Below are 25387 nucleotides of genomic sequence, written 5' to 3'. Positions count from 1 at the left end.
CTGAACCCCACCCGGGGCAGTGGCCTCCGGGAACCCCGCTGGGGCAGTGGCCTCCGGGAACCCCGCTGGGGCAGAGGCCTCCGGGAACCCCGCTGGGGCAGTGGCCTCCGGGAACCCCGCTGGGACAGTGGCCTCCGGGAACCCCGCTGGGACAGTGGCCTCCGAGAACCCCGCTGGGGCAGTGGCCTCCGAGAACCCCGCTGGGGCCAGCACCTCGGATTCTTTTACTGGGACCGGGCCGTTGGCCTCCCTGACTGGGATCGGGCCATCGGCCTCCCTCTCTGAGTCGATAATTATCGAAAGTTCTCCCGGGACTATGACTTCCGGGACTTTTGCTGAAGCAATAACGTTCAGATCCTCCACTAATGCTATGCTTCTTAAGTTCTTTCCTGGGGAAGCGACTTCTAGACCCTTCTTTGGGGCTGCGTCTCTCGAGACCCCACTTGGGGATATTACTTCAAAGATCCCTTCTGGGGTTTTGCTTCTCGAGTTCCCCTCAAGAACTATGGTTTTAGAGACCCTTTCTAGGGTTGCGCTTTTCAAGTCCCTACCTGGGGTAACAGCTTCTGAGACCCCTTCCGATATGGACACCTGAACTATAATATTTGATGTCCCTCTATAAGCTAGGGCATCAGGTACCGCTCCAGCACTCTGGGCATCGGGTACCGCTCCAGCACTCTGGGCTACGGGCACCACTCCAGGACCCTGGGCTACGGGCACCACTCCAGGACCCTGGGCTACGGGCACCACTCCAGGACCCTGGGCTACGGGCACCACTCCAGGACCTTGGGCATCGGGCACCACTCCAGGACCCTGGGCATCGGGCACCACTCCAGGACCCTGGGCATCGGGCACCACTCCAGGAACCTGGGCATCGGGCACCACTCCAGGAACCTGGGCATCGGGCACCACTCCAGGAACCTGGGCATCGGGCACCACTCCAGGAACCTGGGCATCGGGCACCACTCCAGGAACCTGGGCATCAGGCACCACTCCAGGAACCTGGGCATCAGGCATCACTCCAGGGACTTGCAACTCCGCTTCCACAGGAACCTCAAGAGAGGAGAGAAACATTCTCTTTTGATTCCTGAATCTATAATGGGGCTCCCTTGCCCAAGGACCCCAATTATAGGACAGAGAGCTTTTTTGTGTGGGTTGTGTGACAAGTGCCTCTGCCACAGTAGAGACAGGAGTAGGTCTTGTATCATGACTCAACTTGGCCAGAGGGCAAGACTCGTCACCACACTTTGGCTTGCGCAACTCACAGGTCTGCAGATAATGGCCTAAACCCCCACAATATAGGCATAAGTTTAAGTTTCTGCGACGCAGACGCTCCTCTTCTGAGAGCCTGGGCCGCAGAAAACTTTTAAACCTTTTCTCTTCAATTAGACCAGAGGATTCTCTTGTCACCATACTGTGAGCAAGAGTCTCTTTAGAGATAGATGTACTCTCAACGACTTCTGGCAAAATGAGCAAGATTTTAGTCAGAAGGTTTTGCAGTTGCTTTAGGGATTGCTGCAAAACTTCTAGTCGCTCTGGTCTCAAAGCACTGAATACAGAGTTCAGAGCTGCGAGAGATGCCTGCAGGGCTTGCATAGTAGACATAGGAGGATTTAAAACTAGACGAGACAAGACAAGGCAAGGCAAGACAAGGCAAGGCAAGACAAGGCAAGGCAAGACAAGGCAAGGCAAGACTAAATTTTGCTAAACAAAACAAGACTTTTTTTTTTTTTTTTTTTTTTAAACACCGGACTGGATTCAAAACACCGGACTGGATTCAAAACACCGGACTGGATTCAAAACACCGGACTGGATTCAAAACACCGGACTGGATTCAAAACACCGGACTGGATTCTAGACTAGACACTGGACTGGGCCAAAAAAGAAAAAAAAGTTTTATTTCTTTTTTGTGGTATGGCTGGTGATAATGTTAGGTTCCTGGTGCTCAGAACAAGGGAGATGTTATGAAGCGAGTCCAGAGCACCAGGACGTAATGCTGGGAAAGGGGAATGGAAAGGGAATAGCCCCTGGCGCCCTAACTCCGTTGTCTCGCCCGTGTGGTCAGAAATCCCCTGCGAGACTATGGTTGCTTGAGCCCATGGCAGCCGCGTTTGAAGGGCGGATTATGTCTGCCCAACTCCGATGCCCCCTCAGGTCTTAATGGGAGACAAAGGGAAATCCGAGACAGGGTGATAACAAGGGGCCCTCTGACTAAACAACCAGGCCAGGGGCTACAAGCTAACTGACTAAACCTGAGGTATGTGCGGTAACCCGCCAGGGAAAAGGACAACCAAAATCCACTAGTCCGTACTCCTACCCAGCACCGCTGGATACCAGAGTGGATCTGTGGGAGCGGAATCCTCCGCAAAAGCTCCGGAACACAAATAATAAAAGATAAATAATTAAGCGGCCCAAGCCGCAACACACGGCTACGCCGTGACTCACGAACACCACTGGATGTTCAAAGGTGTTCAGTCAGGACTCCAGGAACAGATGACGACTTCCGAGTACAGGACAACTGAGAACAGGAACGACCGGATACAGCAGGACTGGAAACACTTTCAGCAAACAGATACAGCATTCAGGAAGCTCAGGAACTAGCAGGAACCAAGCTCAGAACTCAAGCAGACTGAAAACCCAGAAATATCACCAGCATCTGCGAACTGCAATCAGCCAGCATATAACAGAGAGGCCTAATTAATAATCCAGTGCAGCTGGCCTATTGCAGGACTCCAAGCTGACAAGATGCAATTAGCAGCCAGATGAGGCTGAACACATGGGAACAAGCTGCAATTGCACAGACTCACCAGCGGCAGCAGACAAGAGTAATCTAAAACAGAGCAATGGGAAATCCTGGCATGCAAGACAACTAAATAAACATAAAATAGAAATGAACCACTACCTGTGGTTCATAACAGTATCCCCTCCTTAAGGGTGAGCTCCGAGCACCCCATGACACCCACGGGGAACATAAACAGAAGTATAACATAAAATACATAACAAAAATGCAAAACAGGAATGAGCCACAGCCGTGGCTCATAACAGTTGGTGAGGAGGCGGAGCAATTGCCTGTAATGGTGATGTCACTCTCTAGGGAGTCGACACCGGAATGGATGGCTTATTTAGGAAATTACGTGATAATGTCAACACGCTGCAAGGTCGGTTGACGACATGAGACGGCCGACAAACAATTAGTACCGGTCCAGACGTCTCAAAAACACCGTCAGGGGTTTTAAAACGCCCGTTTACTTTAGTCGGTCGACACAGACACAGACAGGGACACTGAATCCAGTGTCGACGGTGAATAAACAAACGTATTCCTTATTAGGGCCACACGTTAAAGGCAATGAAGGAGGTGTTACATATTTCTGATACTACAAGTACCACAAAAGAGGGTATTATGTGGGATGTGAAAAAACTACCATAGTTTTTCCTGAATCAGATAAATTAAATAAAGTGTGTGATGATGCGTGGGTTCCCCCCGATAGAAAATTATGGGCGGTATACCCTTTCCCGCCAGAAGTTAGGGCGCGTTGGGAAACACCCCTTAAGGTGGATAAGGCGCTCACACGCTTATCAAAACAAGTGGCGGTACCGTCTATAGATAGGGCCGTCCTCAAGGACCAGCTGACAGGAGGCTGGAAAATATCATAAAAAGTATATACACACATACTGGTGTTATACTGCGACCAGCGATCGCCTCAGCCTGGATGTGCAGAGCTGGGGTGGCTTGGTCGGATTCCCTGACTAAAAATATTGATACCCTTGACAGGGACAGTATTTTATTGACTATAGAGCATTTAAAGGATGCATTTCTATATATGCGAGATGCACAGAGGGATATTTGCACTCTGGCATCAGGAGTAAATGCGATGTCCATAACTGCCAGAAGATGTTATGGACACGACAGTGGTCAGGTGATGCAGATTCCAAACGGCACAAAGGTGTATTGCCGTATAAAGGAAGAGGAGTTATTTGGGGTCGGTCCATCGGACCTGGTGGCCACGGCAACTGCTGGAAAATCCACCGTTTTTTACCCTAAGTCACATCTCTGCAGAAAAAGACACCGTCTTTTCAGCCTCAGTCCTCTCGTCCCTATAAGATCATATCTGCCCAGGGATAGAGGAAAGGGAAGAAGACTGCAGCAGGCAGCCCATTCCCAGGAACAGAAGCGTTCCACCGCTTCTGACAAGTTCTCAGCATGGCGCTGAGACCGTACAGGACCCCTGGATCCTACAAGTAGTATCCCAGGGGTACAGATTGGAATGTCGAGACGTTTCCCCTTCGCAGGCTCCTGAAGTCTGCTTTACCAAGGTCTCCCTCCGACAAGGAGGCAGTATGGGAAAAAATTCACAAGCTGTATTCCCAGCAGGTGATAATTAAATTACCCCTCCTACTACAAGAAAAGGGGTATTATTCCACACTATATTGTGGTACTGAAGCCAGAAGGCTAGGTGAGACTTATTCTAAAAAAATTTTTTTTGAACACTTACAAAGGTTCAAATCAAGATGGAGTCACTCAGAACAGTGATAACGAACCAGGAAGAAGGGGACTATATAGTGTCCCGGGACATCAGGGATGCTTACCTCTATGTCCCAAATTTGCCCTTCTCACTAAGGGTACCTCAGGTTCGTGGTGCAGAACTGTCACTATCAGTTTCAGACGCTGCCGTTTGGATTGTCCACGGCACCCCGGGTCTTTACCAAGGTAATGGCCGAAATGATGATTCTTCTTCGAAGAAAAGGCGTCTTAATTATCCCTTACTTGGACGATCTCCTGATAAGGGCATAGTCCAGGGAACAGTTGGAGGTCGGAGTAGCACTATCTCGGATACTGCTACAACAGCACGGGTGGATTCTAAATATTCCAAAATCGCAGCTGATCCCGACGACACGTCTGCTGTGCCTAGGGATGATTCTGGACACAGTCCAGAAAAAGGTGTTTCTCCCGGAAGAGAAAGCCAGGGAGTTATCCGAGCTAGTCAGGAACCTCCTAAAAACAGTGCATCATTGCACAAGGGTCCTGGTAAAAATGGTGGCTTCCTACGAAGCAATTCCATTCGGCAGATTTCACGCAAGAACTTTTCAGTGGGATCTGCTGGACAAATGGTCCGGATCGCATCTTCAGATGCATCAGCGGATAACCCTATATCCAAGGACAAGGGTGTCTCTCCTGTGGTGGTTATAGAGTGCTCATCTTCTAGAGGGCCGCAGATTCGGCATTCAGGATTGGATGCTGGTGACCACGGAGCCCAGCCCGAGAGGCTGGGGAGCAGTCACACAAGGAAAAAATTTCCAGGGAGTGTGATCAAGTCTGGAGACTTTTCTCCACATAAATATACTGGAGCTAAGGGTAAATTTATAATGCTCTAAGCTTAGCAAGACCTCTGCTTCAAGGTCAGCCGGTATTGATCCAGTGGGAAAAACATCACGGCAGTCGCCCACGTAAACAGACAGGGCGACACAAGAAGCAGGAGGGCAATGGCAAAAACTGCAAGGACTTTTCGCTGGGCGGAAAATCATGTGATAGCACTGTCAGCAGTGTTTCATCCCGGGAATGGAAACTGGGAAGCAGACTTCCTCAGCAGGCACGACCTCCACCCGGGAGAGTGGAAACTTCATCGGGAAGTTTTTTCCACATGATTGTAAACCGTTGGGAAATACCAAAGGTGGACATGATGGCGTCCCGTCTGAACAAAAAACGGGACAGGTATTGCGCCAGGTCAAGAGACCCTCAGGCAATAGCTGTGGACGTTCTGGTAACACCGTGGGTGTACCAGTCGGTGTATGTGTTCCCTCCTCTGCTTCTCATACCTAAGGTGCTGAGAATTATAAGACGTAGAGGAGTAAGAACTATACTCATGGCTCCGGATTGGCCAAGAAGGACTTGGTACCCGGAACTTCAAGAGATGCTTACAGAGGTCTTATGGCCTCTGCCGCTAAGAAGGGACTTGCTTCAGCAAGTACCATGTCTGTTCCAAGACTTACCGCAGCTGCGTTTGTCGGCATGGCGGTGGAAAGCCGGATCCTAAGGGAAAAAGGCATTCCGGAAGAGGTCATTCCTACCCTGGTCAAAGCCAGAAAGGAGGTGACCGCACAACATTATCACCACAGGTGGCAAAAATATGTTGCGTGGTGTGAGGCCAGGAAGGCCCCACAAAGAAATTTCAACTCGGTCGTTTCCTGCATTTCCTGCAAACAGGAGTGTCTATGGGCCTCAAATTGGGGTCCATTAAGGTTCAAATTTCGGCCCTGTCGATTTTCTTCCAGAAAGAATTGGCTTCAGTTCCTGAAGTCCAGAAGTTTGTCAAGGGAGTATTGCATATACAACCCCCTTTTGTGCCTCCAGTGGCACTGTGGGATCTCAACGTAGTTCTGGGATTCCTCAAATCACATTGGTTTAAAACCAGTCAAATCTGTGGATTTGAAGCATCTCACATGAAAAGTGACCATGCTCTTGGCCCTGGCCTGGACCAGGCGAGTGTCAAATTGGTGGTTTTTTCTCAAAAAAGCCCATATCTGTTTGTCCATTCGGACAGGGCAGAGCTGCGGACTCGTCCCCAGTTCTCTCCCTAAGGTGGTGTCAGTGTTTCACCTGAACCAGCTTATTGTGGTGCCTTGCACCTACTAGGGACTTGGAGGACTCCAAGTTGCTAGATGTTGTCAGGGCCCTGAAAATATGTTCCAGGACGGCTGGAGTCAGGAAAACTGACTTGCTGTTATCCTGTATGCACCCAACAAACTGGGTGCTCTTGCTTCTAAGCAGACTATTGCTAGTTGGATGTGTAATACAATTCAGCTTGCACATTCTGTGGCAAGCCTGCCACAGCCAAAATATGAAAATGCCCATTCCACAAGGAAGGTGGGCTCATCTTGGGCGGCTGCCCGAGGGGTCTCGGCTTTACAACTTTGCCGAGCAGCTACTTGGTCAGGGGCAAACACGTTTGCTAAATTCTACAAATTTGATACCCTGGCTAAGGAGGACCTGGAGTTCTCTCATTCGGTGCTGCAGAGTCATCCGCACTCTCCCGCCCGTTTGGGAGCTTTGGTATAATCCCCATGGTCCTTTCAGGAACCCCAGCATCCACTAGGACGATAGAGAAAATAAGAATTTACTTACCGATAATTCTATTTCTCGGAGTCCGTAGTGGATGCTGGGCGCCCATCCCAAGTGCGGATTATCTGCAATACTTGTAAATAGTTACAAAAATCGGGTTATTATTGTTGTGAGCCATCTTTTCAGAGGCTCCGCTGTTATCATACTGTTAACTGGGTTTAGATCACAAGTTGTACGGTGTGATTGGTGTGGCTGGTATGAGTCTTACCCGGGATTCAAAATTCCTCCCTTATTGTGTACGCTCGTCCGGGCACAGTACCTAACTGGCTTAGAGGAGGGTCATAGGGGGAGGAGCCAGTGCACACCACCTGATCGGAAAGCTTTACTTTTGTGCCCTGTCTCCTGCGGAGCCGCTATTCCCCATGGTCCTTTCAGGAACCCCAGCATCCACTACGGACTCCGAGAAATAGAATTATCGGTAAGTAAATTCTTATTTTTTAACTGGATGTGCTCGTAATGGTTGGCTGTGGCCTAACGAGTACAGTGTCTGCCTGCAATGCATGCCAAAATCAATGGTCTGGCTCGCTTCTGCAGATTCACTGCAGGGTGAGGTGGTCTCCAAGGGCCAGGGTGTCTCTACTCTGGTGGCTCAAAGTACAGAATCTAACCGCAGGGAAACGGTTCGGCGCCTGGAATTGGATAATTCTCAGAGGTTGGGGAGCTGTAGTTCATTTACAATGCGCTACGACAAGCAGTGCACATGCTGCAGGCTCAGGCTGTTCAGGTACAGTCAGACAATGCGACGGTGGTCGCATACATCAACAAACAAGGAGGAACGAAAAGCCGCATGGCAATGCGGGAAGTAGCTTGAGTCCTCAATTGGGCCGAGGTGATTTTGTCGGCAGTATTCATTCCGGGAGTGGACAACTGGGAGGCGGATTATCTCAGCTGCCGGGATTTTTATCCAGGATGTGCATTAAATCCAGAAGTGTTTCACATACTGGTCCAGAAGTAGGGTTACCCGCAAGTGGACCTGATGGCATCTCGCCGCAATTATCAAATGCCCCAGTACGTGTCCAGAACGAGAGATCCAAAGGCAGTGGCGGTGGATGCTCTCACAATCACGTGGCCATACAGTCTCGTGTATCTGTTTCCACCTTTTTCCGCTGCTCCCTCTGTTGCTAAAACGGATCAAAAGAGAGTCCGTCACAGTCATACTAGTGGCGCCTCATTGGCCTCGGAGAGCTTGGTTTTCGGATCTCCGCGGTCTACTCGCGGACGTTCCTTGGCCGCTCCCACTGCGTCCGGACCTGTTACAACAGGGTCCGTTCTTTTTCTCCGATTTAGCGCGGCTGCGTTTGACAGAGTGGCTGTTGAGACAGCCCTCTTAAAAAGAGAGGGCATTCCAGAATAAGTTATACCAACCATGTTACGAGCTAGGAAGCCGGTTACGGCAGCTCATTATTACAGAATTTGGCGTGCCTATATAGGTTGGTGTGAAGTTCGGAAGTTTCCGTCATCATCTTTCAAGTTATCCCGTCTTTTGTTATGTCTACAGATGGGGTTAGATGGAGGTCGGCGTTTATCCACACTAAAGGTGCAGATATCTGCGTTGTCAATTTATTTTCAAAGAAGATTGGCTCTATTGCCGTCGGTACACACCTTTATGCAGGGTGTCCTCAAAGTACAGCCTCCATTTCACTCCACTTACTGCGCCATGGGACTTGAATCTGGTTTTAGATTTCTTATAGTCTTTTTGTTTCGAACCCTTACAACAAGTGGATATTAAGTTTCTCACTTGGGAAACAATTTCTCTCCTAGCCTTAGCTTCGGCAGGGCGGGTTTCAGTTTGGGTGCCTTGTCATGCAAGCCACCGTATTTAGTGTTTCATAATAACAGAGCGGAACTTTAGAGGAATCCCGCTTTCCTGCCAAAAGTAGGGTCCTCTTTTCTCATCAATCATCCAATAGTAGTTCCTGTGTTAACAGGAGATTCTGGAATTTTGGTTGTGGTACGCGCATTACGCGTTTATGTATTCCGAACGTCTACAGTTCCTAAGACGGATACGTTGTTATTCTCTATGGTGCGGCCAAGATGGGTTGGCCACCTTCTAAGCAGACCTTATCCAGATGGATAAAACTGACCATACGTCAGGCTTACCTTCATGTTAGGTTACAGCCGCCTACATCAGTAACAGCTCATTCCACACGTTCTCCGGGAATGTCATGGGCAGCTGGTCGTGGAGTTCTACGACACAGCTTTGCAGTGCGGCTACATGGTCTTCAGTGCACATGTTTGTGCACTTTTACAGGTTTGATACTTTTGTGGCATCAGCATCTAGCTTTGGCCGTCTAGTGTTACAGGTGCCAAACAGCTCTCCCGCCCAGGGGGGGAAACTTTGGTACGTCCCTAGAGTACTCCAGTGACCCCTAGTGGATGAAAAAGAAAATAGGATTTTGGTACTTACCAGGTAAATCCTTTTCTTTGAATCCATAGGGGGCACTGGACGCCCTCCCAGAGCAGTTTACCTGGCTTGTGGTAGGTTCAGGGGATCTTATGGTAACACACTCTCACCGACTGGTTCAAATTAGCAAGTTTATCGGGTTGGTGTCAACTGATAGTTGTCAGTAACGTTATGTGTCAACTTTATTGTTGTCCGTTTGTTATATGTAATTCTCCATTAACCTCTATAGCTCCTGTTCGGCTCAGTAAAAAAACACTGAGGTACTCTGGGATATGGAGGGGGGGGGAAGTACTCTCAAATTTTAATTTATTCAGTGCCTAGTTCCTGTGGAACCGTCCATATCCCTAGAGTACTCCAGTGCCCCCTATGGATTCAAAGAAAAGGATTTACCTGGTAAGTACCAAAATCCTATTTTTAATATATGACATATCATTGTAAAACTGAGCATGGTGTTTATATTCCTGCTAGTAGAGTATGCCAATTTATATTCTCAGTGGACAAAGTAGAAGCCTTGCACAGCAATCTGTCAGGCTGTATTTACAGAAGAGATACTACTGGACAAAATCATGTTGGTGGCTTTTGTTGCTGATTGTGGGCCTGATTCAGAGATGGACGCTAATGCAATTGCAAGTGAGATTTTCTAGGCTTCACAACTGCTGATATCAGCAAGTGAAACTACCAAACAGAAATGAAGAGACACCCATCAGAGCCATTGTTACTCATTCACAATTGCGTACACATTCACAGCCTATGTGCAAGAACAAATAGCGACACAGGCACCATGTTTTTGTATGTAAGAGATCACATCTGACGGCAGAAACACATCCCGAAAATGGCCATGAAACACCTGCGTTTTTACGACCACTCCCCGTTAACACCTCCAGATGATCACATCCTGTCACTCACTTACCCATAAAATCCTCATTGTGAGCGGGATTGCAGCAGCACCTTAAAGCATGCACAATGCGATTGCGGCACATGCGCAATCTGATGAAATTTGCTCAGTTGCATGGAGCATCGGCATTGCATCCATCTCTGAATCAGGCCTAGTGAAGCAATCAGTTGGTGTTGTGGGTAGGGGTGTAGCGAGGGTGCCTCCGGTGGAACGCAAGCTCAGAGCGCTCCCCCATTTCCCTCTGGCCACTATACTGGCAGCCGCAGAGTAGGACAAGCAGAGAGGGCGCACACTGACGAGACTAGGTTTAGAACAGGGCAGGCCAGAGGCGACAGCAGGAGACGCTGACAGCTGGAACATGACAGAGCTCTGCTCGCCCTCTTTATATGTCTCACTGTCTACTTGTAGCAGGGTTACTTCTGTTCTGCAGCACCACTCTCTACATTGATGATGCAGCACCTCTCTCTGCACCAGCTGCTGCACCTCTCTCTGCATTATAAGCTGCGGCACCTTACTCATTCGTTTAGACTGCTGCAGCATCTCTCTCTGCCCCTCAGGCTGCTGCGGTGCAGCTCTCTCTGCCCCTCAGGCTACTGCGGCACAGCCTTCTCTGCCCCTCAGGCTACTGTGTCACAGCTCTCTCTTCCTTCAGGCTACTGCGGCACAGCCCTCTCTGCCCCTCAGGCTACTGTGGCACAGCTCTCTCTGCCCCTCAGACTGCTGTGGCACAGCTCTCTCTACCCCTAAGGCTGCTGTGGCACAGCTCTCTCTGCCCCTCAGGATGCACAACCATAGTGAAACATGTATAAGGGCTCTACTGTGTGACATAACATGTATAAGGGGTACTACTGTGTTGTGTCAAGTGAATAATGGGCACTACTGTGCGGTGTAATGTGAATTGGTACTATTCTGTGGCCATGCACCTTCCCAATGAAGCCATTATTTATTTATTATTACCAGTTATTTATATGGCACACACACATCCCGCAGCACTTTAGAGAATATTTTGCCATTCACATCAGTCCCTGCCCCGTGGGAGCTTACAATCAAGGACCCTCATTCCGAGTTGATCGCTCGCTAGCTACTTTTAGCAGCCGTGCAAGCGCATAGTCGCCGCCCACGGGGGAGTGTATTTTCGCTTTGCAGAAGTGCGAACGCCTGTGCAGCCACTCGGCAACAATCACATTTTGTGCAGAACAAGACCAGCCCTGTAGTTACTTGTTCTGTGTGATGATTGCTGCGACGAGTGACACGGTAATGACGTCAGATACCCGCCCAGCAAACGCCCGGCCACGCCTGCGTTTTTCTAAACACTCCCAGAAAACGGTCAGTTGCCACCCAGAAAGTCCCACTTCCTGTCAATCTCCTTGCGTTCGGTTGTGCGATTGGAATCGTCGCTAGAACCAGTGCAAAACCACAAAGGACTTTGTACCAGTACGACGCACGTGCGCATTGCGGTGCATACACATGCGCAGATTAGCTGTTTTTTTCACTGATCGTTACGCAGCGAACAAGGCAGCTAGCGATCAACTCGGAATGACCCCCAATATTCTTACCACACACACACACACCAGGGTTAATATCACAAAATGGAGGTTATCAGCGCTTCCCAGTCACGCTCTATCTTACCTCTGCTGCAAGCCTCAGCGTGATCCCTCATTTGTGCGCTCTCCTAATGTCCTGTGATGCCAGCCGCGGCGCTTGGGACTCCATGTCTGCGCCTCTCTGCCAAGCGGTCATATCGGTTATCCACGGTCGCACCTCGCCAAGGTTCCCAACGTTTAGTTCCATGGACAGCGCCATGACACGGATTCACTTCCGCATCATGTGAGCCGCTCATCCAGTCAGCTGCAAGCACAGGGTATAAATTCCAAGTCCCAGCACTGGCAAGCTGTCAGTGCTTTGTTGTTCTTCAGTCTGTATAGAGCTCCAGAACCTCCAGCTGTATTGACTCAGTGCTAATTCCACCTCAGTACTGACTCCCCGGCTGGTCTTAAAGGTCCATACCACTACTAACACCACACACGGTGTCCAGGTGCACTGAAGTGCTATTCCAGTGCATCCAGAGACTGTTTGCACACCACCGCGGCATTTGTGTCTCTGCTGGTTCCCACCAGCATCCAGAAAACCTGCTGTACTATTTAGCGCACTTCAGCATTCGGAAAACCTGCTGCTGCTGATTCACCACTCCTCAACATCCAGAGAACTTGCTGTGCTGATTCCCTACTCCTCAGCATCTGGAAATCAGCAGTGCTGGCACAGCATCTTTCAGCATCCGGAAACCCACTGCGCTGTCACAGTATCGTCCAGCATTTGGAAAACCTATATTGCTGACTCCATCAGCATTATCTGCAAGATAATCCTCTGGTTCCGTCCAGCATTTGGAAACTAGTATTGCTGACTCCATCAGCATTCTCTGAAAGCTACTCCGCTGGTTCCGTCCAGCATTTGGAAACTAGTATTGCTGACTCCATCAGCATTCTCTGAAAGCTGCTCCTCTGGTTCCGTCCAGCATTTGGAAACTAGTATTGCTGACTCTATCAGCATTCTCTGAAAGCTACTCCGCTGGTTCCGTCCAACATTTGGAAAACCTGTATTGCTGATTCCATCAGAATTCTCTGCAAGCTACTCTGCTGGTTCCGTCCAGCATTTGGAAAACCTGTATTGCTGATTCCATCAGCATTCTCTGCAAGCTACTCTACTGGTTCCGTCCAGCATTTGGAAAACCTGTATTGCTGATTCCATCAGCAGTCTCTGCAAGCTACTCTGCTGGTTGCGTCCAGCATTTAAAAAACCTGTACTGCTGACTCCATCAGCATTCTCTGCAAACTACTCCGCTGGTTCTGTCCAGCATCTGGAGAACCTGTTGTGCTGGTTCCACCCAGCCTTCTGCAAACTACCCTGCTTGTTCCGTCCAGCCTCTGGAAATCTGTGGTGCTGGTTCTGCCCAGCCTTCTGCCAACTACCTCACTGGTTCCATCCAGAATTTGGAAACCCGGCCGTGCTGGTTCCGTCCAGCATTCCTCTTCCCTGCATTGCTGACTCCTCCCAGCATTCTGACACTCACCAGTCTTCACAAGACTCTCAGCCTATTGTACTGGTGGCTCACACCACCAGTGTTCCAGTTCTCTATAGCAGGTCACCTTCAATCCAGAGCCTATCTGTCAACCTGCCGTGTCTGTATGAGCAGATCATTTATTAAGCCTTCCCAGTTCTGTCCACATTTCTCAAGACCAGACCCAGTGTCCAGTTCTAGTTCGGGTTCACAAAATAACTACAGCTACGACAGTTAATTTTTGTTGGGAGCCAATTAACCTACCTACCTGTTTGTCGATTTCAGCTCGGCCTTCAATACAATTGTCCCCAGCATCCTCCACCCAAAATTACTTCGCCTAGGGGTCCCAGAAGCTACCTGTTCCTGGATAATAGACTTCCTGACAGATAGGACACAGGTGGTGAAAGCGGGGGAATTCACCTCTCAAGCGCGGTCCATTAGTACAGGGGCCCCTCAGGGCTGTGTCCTCTCACCCCTGCTCTTCTCCCTGTACACAAATGACTGTACCTCAGAGGCGCAATCAGTAAGGATCATCAAATTCGCCGATGACACCACCGTCATCGGCCTCATCAAGGATGGGGACGAATCGGCCTATAGACGGGAAGTAGACCGGCTGGCCCAGTGGTGCATCCACAACAACCTCGAGCTCAACCCCCTCAAAACTGTCGAGATGATAGTGGACTTCAGGAAGAAGTCATCTAGTGCACCTCCGCTAACGATTGCTGACAGTGTGGTATCGCTAGTGGACTCCTTCAAGTTTCTAGGGACCACAATCTCCCGGGACCTTAAATGGGGGTCCAACACTGACGCCACTGTTGGGAAAGCGCAGCAGAGGTTGTTCTTCCTCAGGCAACTAAGGAAGTTCAACATCCCACAGAAGCTTCTGCTCCTCTTCTACTCCGCGATTGTGGAGTCGGTACTGTGCTCCTCGATACTCGTATGGTACAGCTCCGCCAGCGCGAGGGACAGATGCAGGCTTCAAAAGGTGGTCAGAACCGCAGAGAAGATCATCGGGGCCGACCTTCCCTCAGTCCAGGACCTGTACTTGTCCAGAGCTAAAAAGTGGGTAATGAAGATAGTAAAAGACCAGCTACACCCCGGCCACAGCATGTTTAACTTGCTTCCTTCAGGCAGGCGTTACAGGGCTGTCCCTGCCAGATCCACCAGAAGCCTCAAAAGTTTCTTTCCCCAAGCGGTCCGCCTGCTGAACTCCCGAACATTGACTGACTAGACGTACATGTAACCAACTTGTGTTCCTACGGTATACCTATCTGTGTAACTTTACTTGCCCCCCCCCCCCCCCCCCCCACACACACACACACACACACACACACCTGCTTACCTGTTACCTACTTGGCTGTTGTATAGCAAACTGAAGACAAATTCCTAGTATACGCAAGTATACCTGGCCAATAAAGCTGATTCTGATCTGATCGGATTCTACCAGTATATTTTTGTATTGTGGGAAGAAACCGGAATACCCGGCGGAAACCCACGCAAGCACAGGGAGAATTTACAAACTCCACACAGCTAGGGCCATAGTGGGAATCAAGTCCATGACCTCAGTGCTGTGAGGCAGTATTGCCAACCATTAACCATGACCCTATTTAAACATGGGGGACACCCAAAGGAATCTTTCGCACTGAGCTCCACAAGGTCTAGAACAGGCCCTGTCACCAATTTAGGATTTGTAATTATTGTTTCTTTTCAAATGTAACATGCCACCACATGTTGGCTAGGCCCCCAAATCATTACAGGGGGTGGTGGTGGTGTGGGGGTTTGCCAAAGTATACCCTTGCGCCTAACTACACCTCTGGTTGTGGGTATATTTCATTAGCTACTTGAAGTATGATACCTACAGTATGTATTCTCCAAGCATGCAAACTCTCCATCACCAGTGTGACTCTGGCTTTTAGCTTGGACCTCACACACTCATCACTGTGCAGAACCAAGTCTCCCCAATATATTAAATACCATATTTTTTCTTTTTTACTCTGCACACAGAAAACATCTTGGTGCCTCATAACAATATAATGCATTATATTTGTAAAGTTATTAAAGTGACTTATTTAGAGCAAATTACAAATACTGCATCCATACTGTATGTAGAACATGCACCAATAATATATTAACTTAGTTATGTGATGCTTTTATATCTGTGTTTTAGTTGCTACGTCTGTTCTCATATAGGGCTGATGTAGACTTGAATGCAAGTTGTCAATAATTGTACCTGCAATGCGCGTGTAGATGTGATTGCGTATATTCAGCCGTAAGCAGTATTCTACATATCTCTGCATCTATCCATCCATTTTGTCTCATAGCCATCATTATCATCAGTACGCACTTGAACCAGAACTTTGCTTATGTGAGAATACCCTGTTACCTCATAGTTACCCCTCTGTAGCCAAATGTGGAGATGCAACTGCTCTGCATCGCTCGTGTATGTGTCTGCTCGGCTCCGAAGTATGCACCGTGCAACAACACGGAAGATGAGCTCTGCAACACTGACTTATCTCAGCATCAGCCCCATAATGCTTCAGTTTACTTAATTTTTTACTATGATGCCTACACGAAGTGCAGTTTGGGTGTCAAAACAACTTGCTCATAACAAAATATGCACTCTACAGAAAAGTGACATACATACTACACAACAGTTGTCCTATACCATGTCTTAAATCAGGGATTTAGAATTTGCTCCAGCTTTTGTAGTGCATGCACAGGAAAAATGGGTGTGGCCACATATCACAGAGGTGTGTGGCGAGTTATGGGTCATGTCTTAGCGACACTCCCTTATGCCGGCAGAACAGAGCACCAGGAGGCAGAGCTGATCGGCTGGGCCTTCAGGAATCCAGACTAGTTACACAGTTACATAGTTGTTGAGGTTGAAAAACAACAAATGTCTATCGAGTTCAACCTGTTTTATAATTTATTTTATATTAATTAAATGCTGTATCCTTGGATATTTTTTTCCGCTTGGAATTTATCTAATCCATTTTTAAACTTATTGAGTCCACCATTACTAACTTCTCTGGCAGAGAATTCCAAATCCTTACTGCTCTTACTGTGAAAAACCCTTTTCTCCGTTGTGTATGGAATTAATTTTCTTTAACATCAGGTGATGTCTTCGTGTCCTATGTACTGTTTTTTGAGAAACAAATTATTTGATAAATCCTTGTATTGTCCCTTAATGTATTTAAAAATATTAATAATGTCTCCTCCCAGTCGCCTCTTTTCCAGTGTAAACAAATATAGTCCTTCTATTTACCAGAACCGCCAGGTGGACAGTCTGCTCCGTCTTAAAACCTTTATTAATAAAAGTGAGCTTTAATATAACTATTAAGGAGTCCCGTCTAACGCACTGACTTTCCCTCTCCATTTTCCTAATCATATGATACAACAGGTAAGTATAAATTGTTCTTTATCTTGTGTGTATTTTTGAATAACTGCAGAAATAACTGATTATTCTGTATTTGTTTATTTTGTTAGGACTACATTCACTACATGCTCATTTGCCAGACAATGATTCGCAAGGACCTTCGTTTTGTAATCCGTACAACCACTTACAGTTTCCCACAGTCCATCAACCACTCACCACCTCACCGTACCACGTTAATTCCGGATACTACACACAAAAAGCCGAAGACTGGTGCTCGAGTGGAATTTATGAGCTAAAACGGATTCCATCTGAAAGTCTGTTTTCTATAGACACTGATATTGTGGACTTGCCACCAGTCAAGAAATCCAGAATTAGTCCTTGTGGAGGAAGGGTTAAAGGAGATGAATTGTGTGTTGTTTGTGGAGACAAAGCCTCCGGATACCATTATAATGCTTTGACCTGTGAAGGATGTAAAGGTATGAAAAACTTGATATTATAACAATGATATCAAGACATTTTTTTTTTAATTCACAAATTCTCAAGAGTGCTCCCTGTCAAACCCCCAGTGATGGTTGCATGTTCTGCTGCATGTGGATTGTAATCTCAATGGTGAGATCTATAGAAAATGGAGTCAAATGTAAAATAATAAAGTAGTGTTTAACTAGCACCGTAGTTTACAAAAAGGCGTTTATAATAAATGACCTTATTCCCAAGATTAAATTAAGGTTAGCGTTACATTTTAGCAAAGCAGAGGTGTAACTATAACATGTCATTATGTTGTTTCTCCTTCTTACAAACTGTGTTCAAATGTATTTGAATTGAAAACAGTAACTTAAAAAAGCTTTGTTTATTGAGTTTAGAAGAACAGGAGGTTGTTTACTAAGCTTTGGCTTGCAAACGCCTCCACTTCTTTGCATGTTTAAGCCCCACCTTTAAATAAATAAATAAAACTTCTAATAGCAAGACACAGCTTGGCACACATTTCTGGACAGTTTAATAAAAGGGGTGTGGTTTGTTAGGTCAACAGTTCCCATGTCGACATGCACCAGGGCTGAACAGAGGACATGTCGACGTGAAAGAATGTCATCCTACTGTTAGTCAGTGGTGGCCCAGTGGACCTGGCAGCAGCAGCGACTCCAGAGTCTTCTTCCGGGTCCCGGTGGTCATGTGACTGTTAGTTTTGGAGGAGTGATCTGTATGTTTATATAGTGATTGACAGTGGCGGAGGGCGGCATTTCGGCATTTCAGGGGAGTAGTCCGGCCAATAAAGGCGTGGTTGGACCATTTGCAGGGCAGCTGCGTGACGATTTGAGAAAAAAAAAGGCGCCGGACCGCCTGCCAGTGCAGCCAGACTGCGCAGGCAGGGGCCGGCCTTAAATCGATGCGGGCGCAATTAATTACGACTACATTGCGGGATGGCTCCACACACATGGTGGGTGACCTTGCTCTGTGCTGGGCGACCCCCAACATGCGAGTAGATGGAAACAGATCTTGCTGTGGAAGCAAGATCTGCTTTCATCTCTGAATAACCCCTTATGGCTGAATATAATGAACAAAAATGTTGGTACATAGGGGGTCATTCCGAGTTGTTCGCTCGCAAGTGAATTTTAGCAGATTTGCTCATGCTAAGCCGCCGCCTACTGGGAGTGAATCTTAGCATCTTAAAATTGCGAACGATGTATTCGCAATATTGCGATTACACACCTCGTAGTAGTTTCTGAGTAGCTTCAGACTTACTCGGCATCTGCGATCAGTTCAGTGCTTGTCGTTCCTGGTTTGACGTCACAAACACACCCAGCGTTCGCCCAGACACTCCCCCGTTTCTCCAGCCACTCCTGCGTTTTTTCCGGAAACGGTAGCGTTTTTTCCCACACGCCCATAAAACGGCCTGTTTCCGCCCAGTAACACCCATTTCCTGTCAATCACATTACGATCGCCAGAACGATGAAAAAGCCATGAGTAAAATTCCTAAGTGCATAGCAAATTTACTTGGCGCAGTCGCAGTGCGGATATTGCGCATGCGCATTAAGCGGAAAATCGCTGCGATGCGAAGATTTTTACCGAGCGAACAACTCGGAATGACCCCCATAATGAAAACTTTGGTCTTATGTCAGGGGTCCAAATAACTAAAAACACTATAATGGGTCACTTAATGCAATAATCCAAGAGTTTCATTCCATTTTAAAATATATGGTATCAGGAAAATCCTCTGCTCTTTGTGAAGCAAAAATAAATACATCTCTTATCATAAATGATAGTTCACATAATATTGTCCCATTCCTTCATAATTCATTTAAAAATCAATATATCAATATTTAATAATCAATGTATCAATATTAGGTTATTGACTGAATATGTCTGAAGACAAGGGGGATGGTAATTATGTTACATTGCCTAAAATTTGAGATTTTTTTTCTAAAATAATAGACCCAATGGGATTATACCAGAAATCTGATTTTATATGTATGATTATAACAGTTGTCTTACTCAGGTCAAATGTGAATAACTGTTTTCCATTTTCCCTGATCTAAATAAGATGGATGAAGAGTCCTGCATCATTCTAGTTCAGCTCATGGGGTCTTGGCACTGTGCTAAGCTTTTGTGAGTGTGGATAGTTGGGTCGACTCTGTCTAGGTTGACAGTCACTAGGTCAACCACTTTTAGTCTGCATGCACTAGGACACCTGGAAAAGTTCGACATGGACTGAAGGTGAAAAAGGATGACACAGAAAAAGCTTGACATGAGTTTTTTTTTACTGTTTTCGGTGTCATTTACTTCACAAAATCAGCAGGAACCCCAAGTAGTGCACCCCGTCCCCTCGCATGGCTCGCTTTGCTCTCCATGCTTTGGCCAATTGTAGTCCACCTGGATCGTAAAATATGAAAAAGTTAAATAAAAATGAAAAACTCTTGTCAACCTTTTCCTGTGTCGACCTTTGTCATGTCGACCTTCTGTCACTTTCGACCCTGGAACCATGTCGACCTAATGCTTTTTGACCAATAGTGGTCGACCTATTGACTGTGGACCTAAGTGTGGTAGCAGTGGCGTCATGACGGGGGTGCGGGGGGTGCGGCCCACACCCGGGTGTCACCCTTCAATGGGGTGACACCAAAACGAACCGCATACAAGGTCCGCGCACCGTGGCTGCGAGCACACCCCCTCCTCCTTTTCACCAAGTGCCGACCCCATATCAGTCCCACCCGCCTATACAAGCAGCCAGAACACCACTGCGAGAGGGTCTGGACTCTGTAGAACAGCCGGGCTGTTTCACAATAAACTCTCCGGATCCCGGGCGCTGTGACATCACCATGAACTTCAGTGCCGCTTGCAATGCTGGGAGGGAGAAGTGGAGGACACTGCTCTGTTCTGCAGTGGCGATTCATTAAAGTCTCCTGCTGCTGTCACACCCTGGCGGCTGCCAGTCGTTTCACCTGCCAGTGTGGTAAATTTGATCAAGTCATTTAAATATATATTTTTGTATATAAGCGGCTCCAATAAATAAAAGCAATAATAACATTTTCAATAGGAGCGCTGAATAGATACGAAAGCGCTAATACCTGTGAAAAAAACGGAGGTTAGTGAAGCAATGTTTAACAGCCCTTTTAGGTGTAGGTGTTTTGAGTCCGTCATTGATCCGTTTTTGTGTGTTTAAGGGTTACGTACAGTATATTGCCGGGGGTCAGGACCGCATGTAGGTAATAGGGACAGAAAGTTAGGATCCCTTTGCTAACCTCTGCATACTACCTACATGCGGTCCTGACCCCCGACAATATATGGACGGACTCAAAACACCTGCACCTAAAAGGGCTGTTAAACATTGCTTTACTAACCTCCATTTTTTTTCACAGGTATTAGCACTTTCACATCTATTCAGCGCTCCTATTCATATTTTAATATATGTTTTACCCCCTCAGTTCTCGAAGTGGGCCAGTATATAACGGTATGGCATACCGGCACTTCGAGCACCGACCCCCGCTGCCGCCTTTCAAATTCTGCGCTGTCAAGCATTGGAACCGATCTGCGGGAGATTTTAAATGGTGGTGCCACGGTCATAGGGACCGAAGGCCATCTCCACATCACTGCTGTTCCCCCGGGCTTTCTCCCCTTCGCCGCTGCTGCCCACATCCTCCGCTGCTGCAGCCCACGTCCTCCGCTGCTTCCTGCCGCCGACGTCATCCTCCACACCGCTGCCCAGGGCCTTCTCCTGGCCACCGGCGCTGCCTAGGGCCTTCTCGCCGCCGCTGACTTCAGCCTCTGCACCACCGCCGACTACAGCCTCGTCCGCTGCTCATTAGGTACTGTCCCTCTGTCACTGCTGTCACTCTCCCTCTCCCTGCTGTCCCTGTCTCTGTCACTCTCCTTGCTATCACTTTCTCTGTCACTCTTCCTGCTATCACTTTCTCTGTCACTCTCCCTGCTGTCACTCTGTCACTCTCCCTGTTGTCACGCTGTCACTCTCCCTGTTGTCACGCTGTCACTCTGTCACTCTCCCTGTTGTCACGCTGTCACTCTCCCTGCTGTCACTCTGTCACTCTGTTCCTTCTGTCACTTTCCCTGTCCCTATGTCCGAGCTGTCACTCTCCCTGTCCCTAAATTTTGGATCATACTGTGTGGGGTAATGTGGATTTTGGATCATACTGTGTGGGGTAATGTGAATTTTGGATCATACTGTGTGGGGTAATGTGGATTTTGGATCATACTGTGTGGAGTAATGTGAATTTTGGATCATACTGTGTGGGGTAATGTGGATTTTGGATCATACTGTGTGGGGTAATGTGAATTTTGGATCATACTGTGTGGGGTAATGTGGATTTTGGATCATACTGTGTGGGGTAATGTGGATTTTGGATCATACTGTGTGGGGTAATGTGGATTTTGGATCATACTGTGTGGGGTAATGTGAATTTTGGATCATTCTGTGTGGGGTAATGTGGATTTTGGATCATACTGTGTGGAGTAATGTGGATTTTGGATCATACTGTGTGGAGTAATGTGGATTTTGGATCATACTGTGTGGAGTAATGTGAATTTTGGATCATACTGTGTGGGGTAATGTGGATTTTGGATCATACTGTGTGGGGTAATGTGAATTTTGGATCATACTGTGTGGGGTAATGTGGATTTTGGATCATACTGTGTGGGGTAATGTGGATTTTGGATCATACTGTGTGGGGTAATGTGGATTTTGGATCATACTGTGTGGAGTAATGTGAATTTTGGATCATACTGTGTGGGGTAATGTGGATTTTGGATCATACTGTGTGGGGTAATGTGAATTTTGGATCATACTGTGTGGAGTAATGTGAATTTTGGATCATACTGTGTGGAGTAATGTGAATTTTGGATCATACTGTGTGGGGTAATGTGGATTTTGGATCATACTGTGTGGGGTAATGTGGATTTTGGATCATACTGTGTGGAGTAATGTGAATTTTGGATCATACTGTGTGGGGTAATGTGGATTTTGGATCATACTGTGTGGAGTAATGTGAATTTTGGATCATACTGTGTGGGGTAATGTGGATTTTGGATCATACTGTGTGGGGTAATGTGAATTTTGGATCATACTGTGTGGGGTAATGTGGATTTTGGATCATACTGTGTGGGGTAATGTGGATTTTGGATCATACTGTGTGGGGTAATGTGGATTTTGGATCATACTGTGTGGGGTAATGTGAATTTTGGATCATTCTGTGTGGGGTAATGTGGATTTTGGATCATACTGTGTGGAGTAATGTGGATTTTGGATCATACTGTGTGGAGTAATGTGGATTTTGGATCATACTGTGTGGAGTAATGTGAATTTTGGATCATACTGTGTGGGGTAATGTGGATTTTGGATCATACTGTGTGGGGTAATGTGAATTTTGGATCATACTGTGTGGGGTAATGTGGATTTTGGATCATACTGTGTGGGGTAATGTGGATTTTGGATCATACTGTGTGGGGTAATGTGGATTTTGGATCATACTGTGTGGAGTAATGTGAATTTTGGATCATACTGTGTGGGGTAATGTGGATTTTGGATCATACTGTGTGGGGTAATGTGGATTTTGGATCATACTGTGTGGGGTAATGTGGATTTTGGATCATACTGTGTGGGGTAATGTGGATTTTGGATCATACTGTGTGGGGTAATGTGGATTTTGGATCATACTGTGTGGGGTAATGTGGATTTTGGATCATACTGTGTGGGGTAATGTGAATTTTGGATCATTCTGTGTGGCATAAAGTGAATTTTGGCTCATTCAGTGTGGCATAATTTATAAGGGGCACCAGTACTAGATAGTATAAGGGGTCCTACTATTGTGGTGCATAATGTGTATAAGAGGTATATCAAATATCAAATACAAACTGAGGATTCGTGTGTGGAAGAGGAACAGGATGAGGTTGATATGTGTGTACTATCGGACAGTGAGGATGTTGATGATGATATTGTTTGTGTAAGTCAGCCACCAGTGGCTGCAGTTGTTGACCGTGATAGAAAGAAAGACATCGGATGCCAGGGCATGAGACCAAAAAAGCCACCTCTTGGGTGTGGGATTATTTTTACTCCAATCCTGACAATGTTTATGAAAGCATCTGCTCCATTTGTGAGGCCAAATTTAGTAGAGGTTGGAACGTTAGCCATCTAGGCACCACCTCCATGTTACATAATTTGCGGCGAAGACATTACATTTATTGTACAATATTATAATGCAATTAACACCTCATCATTAACATCCTCAGAGTAATTACTTAAAGGAGGAAGTCCTTCTAAAAAATTGTTTTGTGGGGGCCCAAACAAACCAATCATTTGAGCCACAAGTGACGGTCCCTGTCGCTGAAATGATTGGTTTGTTAAACTGCTCATGTCCTGTTTAATATATACAACAGGGCAATTCCATCTTGCACCTTATTTCTTTGCATTAAGTGCTCTTTGGAGCATTTTTTGGGCCTAGTTTCTAAAACTGCCATCCTGTCTGCCACTGCAGTGCCACTCCTAGATGTGCCAGGTGTTTTTGCCGCCCACTTCTGTCACCTAGCTTAGTCATCCAGCTACCTCAGTGCAACCTTTTGGCCTAAACTGGTTAAAAACAATATTGTGAGCTGCGAGGTGTTCAAAATAGTCTGGAAATGAGTGGAAATTAATGTTATTGAGGTTAATAATACTGTAGGAACAAAAACAGGCCCAAATTCTTTGATTTTAGCTGTTTTTATGATTGAAAAAAAAAATTAGAACCAAAAGCAAAAACACAAGGGCGGTTTTGGCAAAACCAATCCAATACCAAAACATGAAAAAACAAAACAAAAAAAACAACCAAAAATGGCCAGGCGCACATATCTACTAAGTATTCCGTGTGGTGTGAAGCGGAAGGAGGTCCATGAGGGGGGGGTGACACCATGAGTTACCACACCGGGTGACACCAACCCTAGTGACGCCTCTGTGTGGTAGACCTTTTTTTACAAGTAAACTAAGCTGGATAGAGATGTAAAATGTTTGGCTTATAATAATAATAATAATAATAATAATAATAATAATAATAATAACAACTTGTTGATGTGCCCGGTTTCAACAGGGCAAAGGTTTCCTGGGTGGCTGCAAATAACTATCACAGTTTCCAGCCCACCCGGCACGTAACATGTTCTACTCAGCACAGGGAGAGTTCATCAACTGTCACATTTTCAAGAGCAGAATGGTGATGCATTGTAAATGGCAGGTGGACGTTTTGCCACATAACTCCAAAATGAAACAACCAATTACAATGCCAATATATTTGGCAAATCAACAGACCATAACCTTTAATTTGGTATATGATGTGCCCTGCTAAGACGACATCAAATAAATATGTCACTTCTTCCGCTATTAATATATAGATAATAATCAAAGAAGAAAAAGGCCTAACAATCAATTTTAATTGAAACTAAAATCTGCACTGTTAACATTAATATGCCCCCAGTTGTTTTTAGGAAATACAGCATAGCAGCCAACACATTCTTTTGCCTAGATCAGGGGACAGGGAACTTTTTTACCTTTTACTCCAAAATATATGCTGACGTTACCCCCTATATATATAATTATTTCTATTTATTTATTTTTTAGTATTTTCAATAATTATTTTTTTGGCAATGAATGGGTTAATTAACACTTTCTCCCCAAAACACCTGAATAAATGTAAGAAAGATGGATGAGGAGGGAGGGGACACACACACGACTTTTAGGAGATAGATAGTCACATCCTCACCTCAGTAATGTCAGTGGGAATTTCCCACTGTTATGTGGGCCACTGTGAGATGAAAGGGAGAAAAAGGAATGAGGTGTAGGGGCTCTACCTGGCATAATATTTATAGGGGGCTCTTTAGTGTCATAATGTGGATAAGGGTCTCTACTGTGACATAACGTGGATAAGTGGCTTTACTGTGACATAACGTGGATAAGGGGCTTTACTGACATAACGTGCATAAGGGGCTTTACTGTGACATAACGTGGATAGGGGGCTCTACTGTGACATAACATGGATAAGGGGCTCTACTGTGACATAATGTGGATAAGAGGCTCT

At 46.6% G+C, this 25387-nt stretch overlaps 1 protein-coding gene across 1 annotated transcript in view; it reads left to right on the top strand.

Annotated features, from left to right (window-relative positions):
* NR1H4 (nuclear receptor subfamily 1 group H member 4) overlaps positions 1-25387 on the top strand; it is a 225053-nt gene that overhangs the window by 103962 nt on the left and 95704 nt on the right. Inside the window, exon 4 of the mRNA XM_063927833.1 lies at positions 16958-17323. Within this exon, the coding sequence (XP_063783903.1) occupies positions 16958-17323 (366 nt within the window). The remainder of the gene's footprint in view (positions 1-16957; positions 17324-25387) is intronic.

The sequence above is a fragment of the Pseudophryne corroboree genome, chromosome 6 (genome assembly GCF_028390025.1).
Source record: "Pseudophryne corroboree isolate aPseCor3 chromosome 6, aPseCor3.hap2, whole genome shotgun sequence".
NCBI classification, from domain to species: domain Eukaryota; kingdom Metazoa; phylum Chordata; class Amphibia; order Anura; family Myobatrachidae; genus Pseudophryne; species Pseudophryne corroboree.
This window is presented reverse-complemented; position numbering and strand designations above follow the sequence as displayed.